This window comes from Fusarium fujikuroi, chromosome FFUJ_chr11, assembly GCF_900079805.1.
Source record: "Fusarium fujikuroi IMI 58289 draft genome, chromosome FFUJ_chr11".
Classification (NCBI taxonomy): domain Eukaryota; kingdom Fungi; phylum Ascomycota; class Sordariomycetes; order Hypocreales; family Nectriaceae; genus Fusarium; species Fusarium fujikuroi.
Window position 1 is genome coordinate 82132 of NC_036632.1, and position 18479 is coordinate 100610.

The 18479-nt window shown below is 48.2% G+C and overlaps 7 protein-coding genes, besides 1 other annotated feature; 3 read left to right on the forward strand and 4 right to left on the reverse strand.

Annotated features, from left to right (window-relative positions):
• Positions 1–137: 137 nt before the first annotated feature.
• Positions 138–1292, reverse strand: FFUJ_11235 (uncharacterized protein; the record flags this gene model as incomplete). XM_023570111.1 has 2 exons in its annotated part: positions 138–621; positions 682–1292. 2 exons carry the CDS (start codon positions 1290–1292, stop codon positions 138–140), a joined length of 1095 nt encoding a protein of 364 aa, XP_023437271.1.
• A 280-nt stretch (positions 1293–1572) lies between these two features.
• Positions 1573–1644, reverse strand: a tRNA (tRNA-Asp).
• Positions 1645–1805: 161 nt separating this feature from the next.
• FFUJ_11236 (uncharacterized protein) lies at positions 1806–3891 on the reverse strand (the record flags this gene model as incomplete). XM_023570112.1 has 6 exons in its annotated part: positions 1806–1904; positions 1950–2166; positions 2216–2327; positions 2382–3087; positions 3146–3694; positions 3745–3891. 6 exons carry the CDS (start codon positions 3889–3891, stop codon positions 1806–1808), a joined length of 1830 nt encoding a protein of 609 aa, XP_023437272.1.
• A 351-nt stretch (positions 3892–4242) lies between these two features.
• Positions 4243–6087, reverse strand: FFUJ_11237 (related to aflatoxin efflux pump AFLT; the record flags this gene model as incomplete). XM_023570113.1 has 5 exons in its annotated part: positions 4243–4739; positions 4784–5616; positions 5661–5690; positions 5743–5828; positions 5881–6087. The coding sequence occupies 5 exons, from the start codon at positions 6085–6087 to the stop codon at positions 4243–4245; spliced, it is 1653 nt and encodes a 550-aa protein (XP_023437273.1).
• Positions 6088–6936: 849 nt separating this feature from the next.
• On the forward strand, positions 6937–8558 carry FFUJ_11238 (uncharacterized protein; the record flags this gene model as incomplete). XM_023570114.1 has 2 exons in its annotated part: positions 6937–7895; positions 7955–8558. The coding sequence occupies 2 exons, from the start codon at positions 6937–6939 to the stop codon at positions 8556–8558; spliced, it is 1563 nt and encodes a 520-aa protein (XP_023437274.1).
• A 90-nt stretch (positions 8559–8648) lies between these two features.
• Positions 8649–9890, reverse strand: FFUJ_11239 (related to aldehyde-alcohol dehydrogenase; the record flags this gene model as incomplete). The annotated part of the gene is made up of 1 exon (XM_023570115.1): positions 8649–9890. The coding sequence occupies one exon, from the start codon at positions 9888–9890 to the stop codon at positions 8649–8651; it is 1242 nt and encodes a 413-aa protein (XP_023437275.1).
• A 1232-nt stretch (positions 9891–11122) lies between these two features.
• FFUJ_11240 (uncharacterized protein) lies at positions 11123–11823 on the forward strand (the record flags this gene model as incomplete). XM_023570116.1 has 2 exons in its annotated part: positions 11123–11426; positions 11477–11823. The coding sequence occupies 2 exons, from the start codon at positions 11123–11125 to the stop codon at positions 11821–11823; spliced, it is 651 nt and encodes a 216-aa protein (XP_023437276.1).
• Positions 11824–15636: 3813 nt separating this feature from the next.
• On the forward strand, positions 15637–18284 carry FFUJ_11241 (uncharacterized protein; the record flags this gene model as incomplete). XM_023570117.1 has 6 exons in its annotated part: positions 15637–15779; positions 15849–16971; positions 17020–17275; positions 17327–17470; positions 17526–18196; positions 18249–18284. 6 exons carry the CDS (start codon positions 15637–15639, stop codon positions 18282–18284), a joined length of 2373 nt encoding a protein of 790 aa, XP_023437277.1.
• Positions 18285–18479: the final 195 nt, after the last annotated feature.

An 18479-nucleotide genomic window follows, 5' to 3' on the forward strand; every position in this document is an offset into this window, starting at 1 on the left:
GGGGCAAAACAGCAAAAATAATACTTAAATCTCTGACATTCTTTCAGATAGTACGAGCACTTACTCACGTAGGATATACGTTCCTAACTACTGCCCTTGAAATCCCAAGTCGACGTACAGGCCGCGTCATAACCCATTCACTTGCCGTTCTTTATTACAGACTTAGTTGTCGCCTTGACCTTTGCTCCCGTTTTACTACCCTTGGCTTTTGCCATTGTCGCGAGCTTCTTCTGGCCCTGCTTTGCGTTAGGTTGAGCTTGAGCCTGTTCTATAGCCAGTTTCTGCTCCTTCCTTTTCTTCTTCTTTGACTTCTTTTTGATGCCGGTCTCCACATTTTGTTTCTTACTTATCACCGCCGTTTTGACTAATTGCTGTTTGTTGCTAGAAGTGCCAGATTTTAGTGATTTCTTCGGCATTGGGTTCTTCCCTTGGTCAGCTACCGTACCTGACACTTTCTTCTTATTTTTCTTTGTCTTCTGTTGTCCGCCTTTTGTTATCTTGTTCTTTGTATCAGTCACTGACTTGTTGGCCGGATCCTTGGATTCTGGTCTTTTCGAAGTTAACAATGGTGCTGAGCTGAAGTTTGGCCTTAGCTTTTGAGAAGTCAGTATAGGAGTTGTGCTTCTCGTCGTAGTAAATTCTACCCGTGCAATAGACTTGGGTATCTTGGTTTTGCGCTACTCGAACTCGATATCTGGAATTCCAAATATCTTTGTCCAAAACCATGAGATATCGCATGGCCATATTTGATATATGAAGTGGATGGCTGCCTCGACGGCCGGGTGAGCTGTGTGTATCACTGTCACAGGCCTGTTCCCCAACTTGCCCTTGATAATAGGCTCTTCATAGAGTTGGTAAAAGGTTTGCCCAGAAGGGTGAAAGAACTGGGGCGGTGGATGAGAAAGCACAGTCACTAGATCGCCTTGAGAGACAAACCATGCGAAAATAATAGAGGCGCCATGAATGAATCTCGTAGGGGCTTGAGTCTGGGGACTCGGGTCACCATGATACAACAGTGGACCAAGTGCAGTTGTCAATGTTTGTAGACCATGAGAATCGGCCCATTTCTGGGCTTCTTCACGATGCATGCCGCTCCAAAATAACTGACGATTGGGGATACAGGCTTCCTGGAATCTCAACAAGTTCTTGTCGGCCTCTTTATCAGTAAGCCACCGGTGGATGAGCTGTCGAATGGCATTTGGGGCTTGATTTATGCTCAAACTCACTCCTCGGGCTGACTTGGAGGTTGTGGGGTGTGCGGCGCCCTTACGTGAGGGCTCAGTGATATCCATTCTGTCGAATATTCTGATGAACTTGTCTTGTCGCACGCAAGATCGTGTTAGCTGGATACTAAGCTTTCAGTGATGTGATATTCGTCATGGTGACGCATAAACAACTCCACGCTAAGCGCTTAGTGGCCAGCATAAAGATGGTCGCGACACAGCAATGGAACTCAGAAAGGGTCAAGCAAAATGAGACTTGAAGCAGAAGGAAAAAAGTAAATGGCATGTCATGAGTTACTTGCATTCAGTTAGAATGTCAAAAAAAAATCCTGCGTGTTACAGGTGGCGACTCTCCCGCCGGGAATTGAACCCGGGTCTCAAGCGTGACAAGCTTGCATACTGACCACTATACTACGGAAGACGAAACAGGCTTAACCTGCTGTAGTGAGAGGATTCGATGGGAAGCTGTCAGCAACCAGGGTATATACAGGAATCATGACTCAACACCGAACAATACTAAGTGAGATACACCACAGTGCCTCATCATTTATCCGCCTGTGCGAATAACCACAGAATATTGATTCATGGCCCATCTCTAATCTGGAGGTATGCATCTGCGTTTATCACGAGCTTTCTAAATGAAGGCCCGACAGACCAACATCCCAGGTTCCAAATATGCTCCTGCAACCGTCAGCATAATTAATCGAGCCCTGAGAAAAGACATACCTTGGCCAAACCCACAAGATCAACAGTTCCATCAACCGGATCTGTTTTCACTGCATCTTTCAGCGCATATGGCCACTCGCACCGGATATTCATCGACATATCAGCCAACCACGCCATGCGCTCTTGAAGCTGCGGAAACTGCACCACGAGATCGCGGAAAGCAGGCCAGAGAATAAAGTCGGCCGTGCTTATATGAGGCGTGAACAGTTGATTTGTACTGCCGTTATCAATGATTGTCGTGTTTGAAGGGATGGAAGGAACCTTACGTTGGTCTGATCCATTCTGGCATCGCGGCGTATGTTTCTGGCGATGGGTCGATCATCCATCGCATCATGTACCAAAAGATAGTCATGGATGCAAAGCAGGTAAAGTCATATCCTAGACCGGCAGTCAGTTCCCACCCACAGTCATTTGCAGGGCATGCTCAGTTACCCTGACATTTCACACTGTGGACCATGCGAGCAGCCCACTGCGACAGCAAGCACGACCTGTCAAATTGATCCTGGTCGTACAATGCTGCGATGTTTGGATGATGTCCAATCACGTGGCCGACAGGCTCGCCTTTCTTCAAAAGGCTTGTGGTCTTCTGATAGATGTCGCTGAACGCATTGCTCATGTCCCCCGGATCCAGCTCAGTATTAAGTGTTGTAGCAGCCCAACTCGGCACGAAGATATTGCGTATTTGCGCGTCCTGTATATGGCGAGGATATCCATTCGCTCTAATGCTATTCGAAAGAGCGAGGTTTCCAAAGTTGTTTTCGTAATTCGAGTAAGTTCTGTGTTCTCTGTCCTCAAGAGTCTCCTTGCTCGGATGACTCGGCTCGGTTATGAAATTGGCGTTTGGGTTCTCTGGATATCTATTATGAACACTAAAGGTCGTGGAGTCTCTATCCTGTGTTTCTTGTGGCACAGGTGTAGTTATCGAGGTTGAGAGGTAATAGTCATCATGGCTAAACAGAGGTTGGAAAAATAGAGTCGTGTGTTCCGTCTGATGGGCGTATATTCTTTCGTCATCGTGTTGGTGAACCACGGTAGGTAACTCGTCAAGTTGAGGTTTATTTGTCGAGACACTCGATGACTGGGGGTATGGGAGCTCTGGTAGGTATAATGGAATGCTTTCGACACTGCCTGAAAATGACTATGCAGGTTTATCAGTATCCAACATAAGGACGGCCTTCCGACATCTTGGTTCTTACTTGAGTGATTGCTTGGGTATAGTTGATGAGCATCTCGGTGGATGTGAAACTATTTGTAGAGATTGAGGAGGCATTTGTGGTGTAAGTATTTGCTGCTGCTGACTCTGTGGCAATGCATGAACTGCTGTCTGGCGAAGACTCTTGAGTCATGCTGGACCTGTCCGCACTCAAGGATTCACAGTTGTCCACCGGAAAGGGATACGAAGGGCCATCGGTAACACCGGGTAGAATTGGATCGTTCACTGTACTCAAAGGCTGACTGCTATCCGCCTCGTTCATCTTGTCATTCGCTGTTTCATCGTTCTTCAACAGCTCGGTTATCTCAGATGGTTGTTTCTCCTCCTCCAACAACTCCGTTACGGCACCTCTCAGTTGGGCTGAGCCAGTGGCCATCTGTTTTATCAAAAGTTTTGCAGCTGCAAGTTCGTCCTGGAGCTTTTGGTTCGCCTGCTGCAAGCCCTTCACCCGCGATTCCCTAATGTCGGAGTCGTATACGCATTCACGCCCGTATTTCGAACAGCTGATGCAAACTGGTTTCTGTCCGTTACACTGCACCAGATCAGCCAACAAGATCATCAATAAGCCATGAACAGACCCACCTTTGCCTTTCTTTTTCGGCATTCCCAGCATGCCGACCCGATCGTTCGCGGGCGCTTCGACACGCCTCTCTCGATAATAGTCCTTGGGGAAGGAGTTGTAGCATCCTTCACAGGAGCAGCCCTGATAGGTCTGTATGGCAATGCCATGATTAAGTTCGTGTTGAGGCGTCACTGAACCATTCGCTTCTTCAATTACGCCTGGTATTGTTCGACGGCCCAAACAGGAAAAATATGTCAACACGAGATTGTAAGGGTCCAAATTAGGGGTCCAACGAATTATTTTAACGGTCATCATATCACAAGCACGACTGGATAAAGGTACCCGGAATTCTTTCCGCAAGCGATGATTGGGCGAGAAAGTCTCAGCCGCTTCGTCATTCCAGCAGGACTATGTGGAACTATGACGTGCTGAAGCAATGAACCTAACGAAGAATGTCCAGGTGGAACCACGGGAATAACCCTGCTTTATGTACCTGGATCCCCGAAAGAGACCCTTGCTCAAGACCGCTTTTTCTTGATTGACTTTCTTTCCATGGCTACCGCGCCAATAATACTTAGAAGCGCCAATGCCAATGGAATATAGAGTGTCTGGACAATTGCATTCTCGTAGCCAGACAACACGCTCTTCAGCCTATCAGGTCCAATTGACTCTCTCAGCTTAGACAAGCCCGCTTCTTCAATATGTGTAGTGTTTGTACCCGGCGCGGCGTCTTGGACTTCCTTTGACAAGCGATCTTGGAATAATGTTGCAGAGGCACAGATCCACAATGCAGAGCCCATTCCCGACCCGAAAGTGATGACTGCACCTCCAAGGGATACGTCTTCGATAGGAAGAACAGCTTGCAAGGCTACTTGTGGACCCTGGAGACCGAGGCCGACTGCTAGGCCGAGAAACGTGAGGAGGCCTACGGCTTTGGCGATTTGTTCCTCGAGATCGAGAGTTGTGAGAAGACCAGAGGCAATAGGCGTGAGGACGCTCGTGGCCAACATAAATGCTGGGGCGGTCAGTACTGGTTGTAAGAGCTCGGAAGGGACTTACGGTAATAGTATCCGATCCATGTAGTTCCAACACCAGAGATGATGAATGCAATTGCCAAACCACCAACCATTGGAAGTGCCAGCAGACCTGCCTTTGTAGGTGAATACCCACGTACGCCTTGGAAGTATATAGACATGTAGTACTCCGTAACTGCCAAGACTCCCTCGCAACATGCACCGTACCACATTCCTGCGATGATACTCCTCTGCTTCAAAATCCTGGGTGGTAAGAGAGCATTGTCACCTTGACGATACTGCAAGTATCCAAATGCCACGAACAGAAGAGCGCAAACAACGAGAGGAACAATGATCTGCCAGGTTCCCCAGCCAAACTTTGTACCTCCCCATTGCAGTGCCATGAGAAGAAAGGTAATGGCTGGGACAGCCAACAGCGTACCAAAGTAGTCAACCTTCTTAACCTTCTCTTTGAGAGTCAGAACGGGCGCCTCATGACGCGGAGGTTGTTCATGGACTCCATAAGCCGTCAAGACAAGACACATAACGCCCAGCGGCAAGTTTACACCAAAACAAGCTCTCCACGAAAACGCATCTATCAAAGCGCCGCCAATCGTAGGCGCAGTGATGAGGCCAACGCTCTGGATCGAGCCAAAGAAACTATTAGTGATAGCTTGTTTGGACAGCGGAAAGCATTGGCGGAGGAGTTTGAACAGCCCGCCGTTGATGGCACCGCGGCCTAAACCGCTGACTGCACGGCCGAGGATGAAGATTGCTGAAGAGGGCGCGAGAGTGCAGATTAAAGAACCGATTTCGAATGTGGCGATGCCGATTAGGAAGACGGCTTTGATAGAGAAGAGGGTGTAGATTTGGCCGAAGCTGGGAAGGTTAGTGGAGGAATGGTGAGGAATGGGAGGACTTACAAGAAGACGAAGGCGCTGAGGGTCATGCCACTAGAATCATGTTAGAGCTGAGATGCTAGAGAGGGAAGGATGTAGGGCTTACTATGCCGCTGAGTACCAGCCAATATCTGCAATGGTCTGGAATTCATCCGTGATGCTTGGGACAGCGACTGCAACGATGGTGAGGTCCTGCCAGAGTCGTCAATAGGCCTTCGTTTGTAGGGGCATGGGGAGAGGTTACAAGTCCACTGAGAAAGCATGCGATTGCCATTGAAGCCATGGTCGACCATAGCTTCGGTCCAGTCGGATAGACAATGTTCTCCTCATCATCGCGAGGTTCTTCGATCTCCAAAGTGGAGGTTGGCCTGGATTGAGCAGTAGAATCTCCATTTACTTCACTGGCGCCAGTGCTGGCCAGCGGACGTTCAGTCAGTACTTCAGAAGCCATGGCCGTATGCTGAAAGACGATAAAGCTTCAATTGTTGACCAGCGGGACCAAAGAAAGTATCTGGAAGATACGGCGATCAAGGCTTGATATCCCACTGTGAACTGAGGGATCTGCGATGTAGAGATGCACTTATTGCTGACGCACGCGTTCAAGCTTACACCATCTTGCACCGGCTAAATAGCTTCATGACGTGGTTTGGGGGAAGATGGAGTGTCCTGATTGATGGAACTGCGAAGGCTACTGATCTTGGATCTGATTGCTTCATCTGAGCCGCGAATCGTACAAAGTGGTGCGTAAGCGGAACGTATTGGATGAGGCGGCTGTTCACAATCGACGTGGGCCTTGAAGTCGACCAGTTTTGCCATCCACCAGAAACGAACGGTACGCTCAAGCGTGCACTCTGTGCCTCAGCAACGCTTGTTGCCCCAACCAGGTGAGCCGGGCTCCGTAAGTTGAGTGAGACACTGGGGCTGACCCTCAGTGGGGTGCACCAACTGGGGCGGTGTTTCACGCAGTGACATGTAATACCCTGCAGTATAGTATTCCACGACCTTGACCCTAATCAATCCTAGCAAGATATTAAGAAATCATTAAAATCAAGATAACGACGACGCTGCGATAATGGACCACTCTATATTGTGATTCGGCTCTTGTTATCTTTTCATCCTCGGCAATCGATGCTCAGACCATGCTCCATCAGACCAATAGCGGTAATGCTGTGAGGTGGCGGGCGGAATTATGCTGACCCGGGGGGTTGGGTTGCCTGGTCAGAACAAGCCAGAAGGACAATCTTCAACGGAACATCGAAAGCAACTGGACGTCCGTTGACGCTCGTGTCGCAGCGCCAGAATGTCTCTCGAGCAGAGAGTTCAGACTTGGCTCAGCAATATCCAACAATCCACCGACGATCCATCGCCTACTCCCGAGACATATCCTGATGTCCCACCTAATGCCTTGAAACGCCGTCGAGTCGATTCACCACCTCGCGAGACCACCTGGTCGCTCAAGCTGTTCCCCAGCGATCCGCTATACGATACCAAGAAGAGATGCCTCCAACAACAGGCTAAAATCGGCAGGTTCAAGGAAGAATTGGACAGAGATTTTTTTCGAGCACCCAAGAAACGAGCGACCGCCAACAACCAAGTGTCCTCACAATTGCAGCAGCAATACTGTAACTTTATCAGCTACAGTACAGGCAAGGTTGAACGGCGGCTCATCAGCAGAAGAGTCGAGTCGGTTTCGCAACCTGTAACAATACCATCTCGCGTAACCTCCGCGACGGGTTTTGGCTCCTCCAACTCGGCACGGCCACTCCGATCGGAAGAAGTCAAGGTCGAACCAGACACCGAACCTGTGTCGTGGCCACGACAAATCAAAACCGAACCCGATCTCGAGCCGACGCATTCTGTGCAATTACCACGGGATACAAGAGTCGAGCCTGTCATTGAACTCCCACAGACAACATTAACGACCCTCCTCAGTCGAATCAACGACATCTACGCCGGTCGCGGCATCCTCCCCGACGAATTCGAACCGATCCTCGACGTCGCGAGGAAGATTTCTAGTTACAATGACTGGACCTGGATCCGATGTGGAAGTTCTAGTGATATTTTCTCTTCCCAGCGACGTTCTTTTGGTAGGGTGCCTAGTCTTGCCCAGGCCGGCAAGATTATGCACCAGGCAGCTTTATGTGCTCAATACAATGCATCACTGTCCGAGTGGAATATGGAGGTTGTTCACAAGGTTCTTGAGGTTTCCTTGAGGGAGGAGAATGGCTTTGGACCTCAGCTCATCGACTTCAGATCCAGGTGAGTGACCCTCTCCAGCTTTCTCAATTGCAAGCCCAATACTAATATTGTGTTCTCAGCGCGGGTGGTCAAATTCTCCGCGAATACCATTCAAATCTCTATAACCCTCAACCTCCTGATTTCTGCGTCTACGTAGAACCATCCCGCGACAAGGACCCGGCCATCCCCGAGCTCATCAAGCACATTCAGAAGAAACTCCGCACAAGGATATTCAACCACATCCACGTAGCATCCCTCCAACCCCAGCGACCGATAGCTTTCCATATACACAATCTACCGCATAACACGAACCTTGAGCTTCAACGCGTACGAACCGCCCTCGCCGCGCACTGGGCTTTTCTCAAGGACTTGGTGCAATTGAGGGAGATTGCCGAGGTTCGTCGCTACGGTTGGCCGGGCGCGGATCCTCCGATATATGAGCTTCCTGAGTTCCTCCCGGGCATCATCGTCTACAAGCATAATTGGTTTCTCAGCATCTGGAAGGAAGGCGAGAGCGACGCGAGGTTCTACGGGATTGGCGATACGGCGACTTCGATTGGTGTTTTCAAGATCATTTATTCGCTGCAAGTTCTCCAGAATTGGGTTAAGAGGGAGTATTGGCCTTGGATGCAGAGGCTTCTTTTGGGCTGGCCTTTGGACATGAATGGAATGCCTATAATGTAGTAATGTTTTTAGTGATACCCCGAGATTGGCAGGATACCCATTTTGTATTGTACTTTATTTTCTTTATTTTATATAGCATTGGCGTAAGGTCTATTTAGTCGAGTACACAATCTCAGATACTTCTTTTCTCGTCAAGATCTTGCCGAACGAGAACATTACATCCGTCATGGTCTTGTCGATGATCTGCTCAATCTGCTCGTTGCTTGTAACGCCAACGTCCCTCAACGTACTCGGTAGCCCCGTAACCTCGACAAGCCGTGCAACGCAATCACTCGCATCAGTCTCCTCCCATCCCAACGCCTCATTAAAGATCTCAACGATCCTGGCTTGCGCCCCAGGGTTTCGCGCCTTGGTGTATCGCAACACAGGCGGGAGCATAATACAGCTCGTAATACCATGCATGACCTTTCCAACACTACCCAATTGATGGCCAATTGCATGACTAGCGCCCATGTTTACCCTGTAAATGATAAAGCCCATGAGCGCCATGCGACTTCCAGTCTGACACTTGCTCACGCCGTGAACAAGCTCGTCTTCACCTTCTTTTCCCCTTCCTAATCCCTCTTTATACTCAACCAAACCCTTGGCTAAGTCTCGCAGTGCTTCTTCGCACCATTCCTGCACGTCGGGATATTTTTTGCATTCAGGGTTGCACAACGTCTCAACGCAGTGATCCACAGCTCGTATCCCAGAGCTCATCCACAATTTCTCGGGCGATGTTCTCGCAACCCATGGATCCATGAGGATTAAATCCGGTGCACCACCATCTTGGAGCGAGAAATGCTGCTTTTTCCCAGCGCTGTTGGTGCAACTCGCTGTATGGTTCCATTCTCCCGCTGATAAACTCGTCGGAACGAGAATGAGCTTCACGCCATCCGCCTTTTTCATTTTATCCTGCGGCGTAACGCCCTTGTCTTGATCAAGAAGATTCTCCATGTCTTCCTCGCGGAATCCAGCGGGTAGAGTGGCGGACATTAGACGCGCGACTTTACAAGCATCAGAGTAGGAGCCGCTGCCGACGCTGATGACACAGTCTATCTTATGTTCAGTGATGCGATGGGCAATGTCGATGACATCTGAGTATGGCGAGTGAGAGCCGACGCCTTCTTTGACGTTGGTAAGGCGGTCGCCAAGAGCTTCTTTTAGATCGGAGATAACATGTGTGTTTTTGGCGAGAGCTTTGCTGTGGACTAGAAGGATGCGCTGAGAATTCCATTCTTTGAGCGCGGAGAGGATGCCATCTTTGCTGTGAGAGTTGAAGATTGCGTCGGAGCCCGGACGATGTCCGCCCTCGAGTTGAGACATTCGACATGGCTTGAGTGTATCTGTCATGTTGATTCACGTAATTGGGAGAGGACTTTTTGAGATTATGAAAGATCTATGTTACTAGAAATAAAAGCAGGTCAACTCTGGGTCGCTTGGGCCAAAGTGGATTAGTGACGTCTTGATTATGATGCTTTGCCGAGTTCCGAGCCACTATTCCCGCGTCTTTGCTGACTGTATCTTACCGTCTTGCGCTAAACTAAACTTATGCCTTCGGTGAACAGCCCTTGAGACTTCTCCATTATACAGGTTCACTATTTCGCAAGGCGATTTCTTAGGTTCATTAATTGACGCGAATGCCGTTGCTAGGTCTGCCTATGGGTGGCCCGATCAGTCCATCACAGGCTGCTGGCATAAGGTTGGAACTGCATAATGAGCAGGGGACATACTGTGTTGTTGTGGCCAAGGCTTTCAACAAGGCGTCTTTCGGAGCGTTGCACAAAGCTTTGAGGCATTACAAGAACGCGCTTCTTATGGGGGCTATAAGAACTCAATCACTGGTAAGACAATTCTAAATTCTTCTTTTAGTTATTGCGTAACAGTCATCCAGGAGTCTTGTACATCAATAAGTCACTGGATCCCGAACTAGCATTGGATTCTACTCAGTGAAACAGATCAAGTTCGTGCGTTTTTAAGAAAATCGCGCATTGTCTGTGCAACTAGGCTGTGGATACTATTTGTGGCAGACGTTGCGAATTGAAGATGCTGTGAAACCTAACATAACCAAGTGTTCCGGTCTACAGTGCCAGCCGATAGAAAACCACAAGAATGCCTTGAGGAGCCCAGTGTGATGGTAGCACAGATTCCTTCGTCAACACGGTGCTCCTTCAAGTCGAAGTGTTGGACAAAGTCCGTCAACGCCATGTGATGCAACAAATCTGGACAATTCTCCAGATTTGTGATAGACACAGCCTGGTAGCACATGTTTCAGAAAGAGGAAGAGACAAAGGTTATACAGCTGCATAGCCGCGTCAGATAGGTTACTATTATTGCAATCGAGTCCTGCCAAGTCACACAGATCCTAGCTGTCCGCAATCTCATCTATTCCCTGCGGCTGTGCATGCACGCTGTACGTGCGTCCTAGCCAGTACCATATCCTTTACTAAGAGAGCTATTTGAGTATCTAGAACCACTTCTCTTGCCCCAATTCCACTAGCATCTTCTTATCTACCCACAACCATCAATCTCCTTCATGATTTTGTCTCATACTTCAATTATACGCGCTTTCTCTTTCACAAAACATGACTATCGGGGATTTCTCCGACTTTGACAAGGCTGAATATACACATCGTATATCCTACTACGAGACAGACCGACTCCGTAAGCAGGAGATCGTCAAAACCCGTCAGATTACAGCTGGGATAATCAGTTCCCACATCGGGGGCTGGGGCGCCGTCGCATCCTCTGGAGGCACCCTCGTGCTCAGTGCGATCGCAATCCGTCGTGTTCACGTAGCAGAGTCGAAGCTGAAACTCATCCGTGCAGAGCTTAAGAAACGAGATATCTTGATTCCCTTGAGAGCATGCGCTGCGGGAATGGGCGTTGGTCAGTGTTTGATCATGCCGCTGTTCATGCCACTCACACCTGCGCTCCAGGACTGTTTCCAAGTGACTCTATCGCACATGCGTTCTGTATGAATCCTGGTGATTCCATCGGCGGCGTAGCGCATGGGGCTACACAACAACTCCACGAGATGGGCCACGCCATAATGAGCCTGGATAACGGGAGTTCAGCAGCTCAAAATCTTGCGAGGGTCGCCATATCGGTTCCTCAGACGTCTGTTGAAGAGGCTGTCGGATTTCATACTGGTATGGTTGCAATGCAGGCTACCGAGAGGGGTCTTGCTAGCGTGGCGTCTAGCAGCCTGGCAACGCAGGGCATGAAAGCCATGACTGGTGATGCTGATCAGATGGGTTCCGCGCAGAGCGCTCGGTACTATTAAACCACTCTGATCCGTCAACGGCGAAGGTCACTTTTGGTTCAACGTCAGGAAGGTAGTTAATGAATGGGATGGCAAGTTAAAAAGAATTATTTATAGCACTTTAGGGCATAGATCTCAGGCTACGGATGTTGGCTAAAGAGCAAGGTTCCTGTGGCTTTATATCAAGTTGCAGATTTCGTCACTTTATTCCTATTGCCTGCACTTGCTCAAAGAATGTATCTATTTCAGTCCTTAATACCGCCACTGACAATCTCATATCACGTATTGGTATATCCCTTAATCTCCTAACCTCATTCTTCCTCCACTCCTTCTATTACTGCTCTAAGGCTTAACCTCATAGACAGCAGTCAAATTCCATAGCTTTAGCGCCTCGTAGACCCAACTCACGTTGTGAATACATTCCCTTCAATGATAAACTCCGTAAAACAGAAGTCCTCCCTATCAACACTGGTCCTCTCTATCTAATCCATGGCAACTAATTAGCCAGTAAGCACGTCTTGCAGCGGCCCAGCATGTAAACCGTATCGGCTACTGAGGATCCTCGCCAGCGGGGGTTGACTCTCCTGCTGAAGCGCTGCTGGCTGTTGTTGATGCGACCTCAGTGCTGGATTCTAAGACATCTGTCGTCTCGTAGCTAGCAGTGGCGCTAGGCGCTAAGGTGGTTTCGTCTGAAAACAAGTCTAGTGAGGTGGTTGGCAACATGGAGGCTGTGTATGCGGTGTTTGTAGACAGCAGTATCGAGGTCGTGGGGAGATTCGACAGATCGGAATTCGAAAAACTCGGTGTTGAGCTTTCACTGACTTTGCTTGACTCTGGTCTGCAAGGACTGGCAGCCACGTAAGCAATGCCAAAGGTCAAGGCTACTGACAAATAGAATATATGCATTTCGGGTGTCCGAAATACCAAGAATAAAAGTTTTAAAGAAAAGGAATGGAATATCTGTTTGGGGATTTGGCGAGGTTGAGGGATGCAAAAGCTTAGCCCCAGCGGGCCAGGGGCAATTGAGCACTATTGGTTATAGTCTAATCTGCGTATTTGAATCGCTGTGGCTCTACTGGTTCTACGTTCCGGGTTCATTTCCCAAGATTTTAGGCTCTTGATCTATTGACACTTATGACAGCTGAGAAGGAAACGCTCTCTCATGATTTCAACGAGGATTAGCGAGTATTACTCCTTCTTGGGAAACTTTCCAGGTAGCTTTTTGCCACCTTTTGGAACCACTCGTAGCATCGTGAAACCAACAGCGGGGTGTAGTCTTAAGACCTTCCTTGATGACAGCTGGGAGATACGTGAGACCTTGGGCTTCTCGGAAGGTAATAGGATTTAAAATAGAGCCAGAAGCTCTGGCATCTCCGAGCCCTTGACGGAGCTTGTGCATGGTGGCCGGGTGTTTGCAAAGGTTATGCAAGATGCTGCTGAGGGTTATCGCCGTGGTTCTCCGATCCAGCCGCAATATTAGCACCACTAGAGAGTCGAATTGCATTGTCAGTGGCAGTATTGGGTCTCTCTTTTTGACCTTCAAGTAGTTTGGCTACAAAGTCTTGCGGCTTGTCGTCTCGATACTGTTTCTCGATGTGCCTAGCCGCTACTTATTCCTCTGCATATTTAGTAATGTAGACTGGCCCATTGTGCATCTTGACCTCTTGAGAGGTATTTAAATGTCTTGAGAGGATAAGGAAATATAAGAGGGTAGAGTCCGGTAGCATTTGATAGTCGTGCGGAATCATCAAGTGCCTTTATTATGTCTCGGTGATCTTTTCTAGTATCAAGGCATCCAAATCTTTTAGAGAACTAGGAGAATTAAGAAATCGTACACATCAAATCTGCAACGATAATCATACGGTAATTTTACCAATCATATCAAAAACGTAGTATTGGAACCAGCGCGCCATATTGATGGGCGCATTCGACGCGGAAAACTCGATGAGGCGCTGGCATAATATCTCCGTGCATTCATCCACGTAAGGCTTATATGATACCATGTTTGACATAGTATATACGTTCGAAACTTGACGACGCATGATCCCGTGGACTTTGGGGTCAATCTCGTTAAACAAGTTTCGATCGACTGGATCACCCCATGGCAAATACCAGCTGGCACATATAGGCTCGTTTCAGATTAAAAAACAACGCCCAGGCAACCAGATCTTACCTTGACAAACTAGGTTCCGTGGCCGTAGATGATCTTTGCAGCCTCAGGATTATCAAGACTGTACTGGTTTGGTGCAATGCGCACAATCGGTCCTAGCAGACATAAGCAAACTCATTAACAAATGGAAGCGATGCAGTGGTAAAAGCATATGCATTGTGTAGGTTACCAACCATGTTTCTTGTGGAGCTCAATGTTGGTCCAGACGTAATTTCCTCCACAATATTGTCGAAATAACCATAGCCGAGTAAACCTGGCCATGAACGGGCCGAGAAAGCTTCTCAGTGGATCACATACGGCAGGGAACAACGTGGTATAACAGCCATGCAGTTATTAGAATAGCAATGATGCGCCAAGTAGACATGTACACTACTTCCTGAATGATGAGGGAAAACATGTTTGGAGAATTCAAAACAACAGATTTGGAACAAAGGCCTGGAGGCGTCTTAGGTTTTGGTATGGGGTTATATTGGCATTTGGTACTCTTGACGTGTTGTTGGGTTGAAGCATGTACAGCATCCCCACACTTAAGTGCTAAAGTAATCCATTCCCGATCAAGCAAATTATGCCAGACCAGTTCTGGTTGTTTTCTCCACCTCCACACATACTCATTCTCTCCCCACCCCCACCAGGTGTTTCCCGGGGACGTGAACTGGTAAGCCCACGATTTACAACTCGGCTTTCCTATATGCCGCCATGCAAACGCCGATACAGTCTTTCTGGTGGCCCATCTCGACACGGGCATTGTCAGTGGTCTTTGAGTCTGCCACTAGTAGTGCCTTGGAAGCCTAGTCTTCAGAAATCTATAGAAAGGGACCCAACCGATCTGCAAAAGGGGGACACTCAATACACAGGGCTTTCGGGTCGGTTTTATTTAGATGTAGCAATTCAAGTCCAAGATGATGGGTCTGAAAGACTCTAAACAAGATGAAAGACAGATACTAGATCAATAAAGCTTTGGGGCATTTAACAATTTTAGACGGTGCCAGATAATGATGAAGCACTCTTTAAATCACGGCGTCATGCCAGCAAAATGCTACCGCGTGACGGGTTGAGAACCGCATTGTCAGGTATTGAAATATACAACATCTAGTTGGCTTGTTAGCTACGACTCATGGCGAGAATGATGACCATCGTTCTTATTATTATGAGTGTGCTGACAAGAAAGATTGATCCCGTATTATCCGGTGACCGAGAATAAAAAAGACCGATTGATGAAAAGTATACATGTGCGTAAGAAAAAGTCCCCTTTTGGCAGCGAACGGTTTTGGCCCAACTCACTGAGAAGAGGGTACCTCCAGACAACCTGGGGGGCATCAACAAATCATGCACTGTTATTTGGCGAAGGTTAGTGAGCCTGGGTTACCGATCTTTTATTAATCTCCAGGGTAAGCAGAGAGTGATGTGCCGGATCTGTCAGTCTCTAAGGGTTCACCAATCAACAAAAGAGATCAAGCATCCACAGTCAATAGCTTTGAAACTGGTCACTTACTAGATCGAATATGATTAGTCTTGTGCGGGGTCAGATCCTTGCAAATTGGTGGGCCCTACTTTTGGAATCCGACACGGAAGAAGCAGCTTTCCTTTTCCTTCTGGGATTTCAACCTAACCTACCCTCTTCGATCATCCACCGAAGCGCCTCAACACTTATCCGGGACTCCAGAATGACCTCATCGGCATCTATGCTTCGCTGCGACTTTTGTAGCGAGACGTTCAAGAGAAAGGAGCCTCTTGAGCGCCATGCCCGACGCCATTCGGGAGCTAAACCTTTCAAATGCAAATCATGCTCAAAAGCATTTTCACGAAAGTACGCAACAGTAATCCTGACCACTTCATCAACATAATCTGCTGCGACAGGACTAACTATTAGCTCAAGAGACGTCCTCATGCGGCATTCGAACATGCACGCTTCCGATCCCTCCGAGACCTCGACGACACGCGGACGCCCAAGGAAAGCACCCGCTCGTAAGGCATGCTCTAGCTCGAAACTGCGATGCTCCCAACATACATCATGCGGTTCTCCCAAAGCTAACAGTGCAGCATCTGCCCATCTCTCCAATTCTCAGGACGGCGGTGGTATCAACAGTCCATCTGATGGTCCAGAAACGCAAGCAATAAGCTCCATTGATATCACTCTTTCTGACCAGCAACTCTCTTCTTTGGAACCAACTCAACCAAGTGCCGATCAGGGTGATTTCTTCAGCACGTCGGGCATCGAGGCGTTGCAATCTGGGCTGCAGGAAGTCCTTGCCACTGAAGCCTTCCCTGTGCCTGAGTCCAATACCAGCATCCCTCTTTTGAGTCACGATCTCACTCTTAGTACAGGCTCTGAGATCTGTTCAGATTCTACAAATAGGACCGGAACCGAGCAGAGCCACACAAGCCCTTCGTGGGTCTCTTCACTGCTCTTCCCGGATGATAACGCGTATTCATGGAGGCTTGACGAAACTGGGCCTATTTCCATCCTTGATCTTCTCGGCCCTTCTACTGCTTTGAATATAGAAGATATGGGAGGCCAACCACAGGGCTTTGAAGGGCAGACTTTTTCAATCACCAAAACTACTGATATTTCAAGTTGGGGACAAGGAGCGGACAATGGGAAATCATGTCTTCCAGCTCAGATGACTAACGGGTATGATTTCATGCCGCATCCATTGCCAGAAGACGATCATGCCATCTCAGCAGAGGATTTCGGACACGTGAACCAGATCAATAAGAATTCTTACGACAAAATCGTTAAATTTTCCAAGCAGAAACAGCAGTCTGAAGGCGGCCCTTTCCCGGATTTCAAGAGATTCCATATCTTCATTCAACTCTATTATGAATATTTTGATGGCCAGTTCCCCTGCATACATCCCTCGACCCTCAATAGAGGCAACGAAGCATGGATACTTCTTCTGGCTGTTGCAGCTGTTGGCTCTCAGTATTCTTCCATGTCCCACGCAGATCAGTATGCAGCCAGACTTCAAGAGCTTTTGAACTTGGCGGTAACTGCCGATGTGAGTTGATTTTTCTCTTGTGGTAGTGGAACCTAATAAAATTGGTAGAGACCCGAACTGAAGCGAAAGCCAAGCCTCCCTTTCGTTCAGAGTACTCTTCTTAGTCATGTATTTGAACTATTTTCCGGTTCAAGAGACATGATGATAAAGGGGCAACTCGAAAGGAGATCTCTTAACACTCTCTGTCAGTTATTAGCACGATCTCCGTACGAAGCTCAAGTCGCTCCGAATTCAGATGACGAACAGTCATGGGAGGACTGGGTCGTAGGGGAGTCGTTGATCCGGCTAGTCTACTGCGTTTACAGTAAGTCATGCCTTCGGAGCTTTGAATTGTCCAAGACTAATAGAAATCTAGAGTTGGAATGCTTCCAACTTATCTTGATGAATTTGGACCCTATGTTCCAACCTCATCACATGGTCGACCGATTTCCGTGTACCGAGAACCCATGGAGTTGTCGGGATGTTGATAGTTGGCAAGTATTTTCTGGAATATACCAAGGTAAGACGATTGCAACTATAATCTTCCTTTGAATGTCGCAAGCTGATTCAAACAGTCAAGGGACCAAGCCTACTTGCGGACCTTAGCAATGGTCAATTAGGCACATTTGCTCGTGAAATGCATATACTGACCTTTTACGCCGAAGAGCGATCCATTCACGACCGGTTTTCTTCCCCGTTCTGGAAATCATTCATGGAAGCATCGCCAATTCATCTGCCACGAGGGTCCGCAATGACTATGGACAGTCAGTCCATGGTAAAATCTGTACTTGTTGGCAGCACCGGATTCATCAACAAAAGCTTGGAGACGCTTTCAGCTGTACACAGTTCTCAACCAGATTTTGATGGACATTACACCTCAGTGATGTGCTACCACATCCTGCTTATTTTACGTCATGTTTCACTTCGAATGCTGTATGCCTTCTCTGGCTGGCAAGCCACGCAGGATCAGATTGACGAAGCAAAAGAGTATCTGCGAGCCTGGATGCGAGAGAATCCTTCCGCGGCCCGTCGATGTCTTTGGCATGCCGTGCGTGCCTTCAGAATACTACGCAACAAGCAGCACTTTGCTTGCGATGACTCATTCAGTCTCTTACTGGCCGCCTTGTTCATGTGGGCGTTCGATCTGTTAATGCCATCCAGTTCATACGGCGCAGTATCGCAAGAAGACTCCCAGACTGTACATAAACGTCCGACAAGGATCGACCTGCTGCGTGATGCCGATGAGGTTAAGTCTTGGGTGGAAGAGGGAAGCCATCGCACTCATATCACAGGCATAGGTATCCTGGGCAGTCCAGGGAGTAGTGTGCGAATAATGACAGAGTGTCGAAGAATACTTTTGTCCTCAGCTTCGTGGCCGCGGCTGAGGCATGGTCTTGCATGCCTGCTAGAACGAGTAGGGCAGCCTCATAGTTGGATGGAGTAAATAACGCAATGATAGAGGGGAATAGCCAATAGTTTCAGACATAGATGTCATGATTCAATTTGAACACTGAAGCCACATTGCTAGT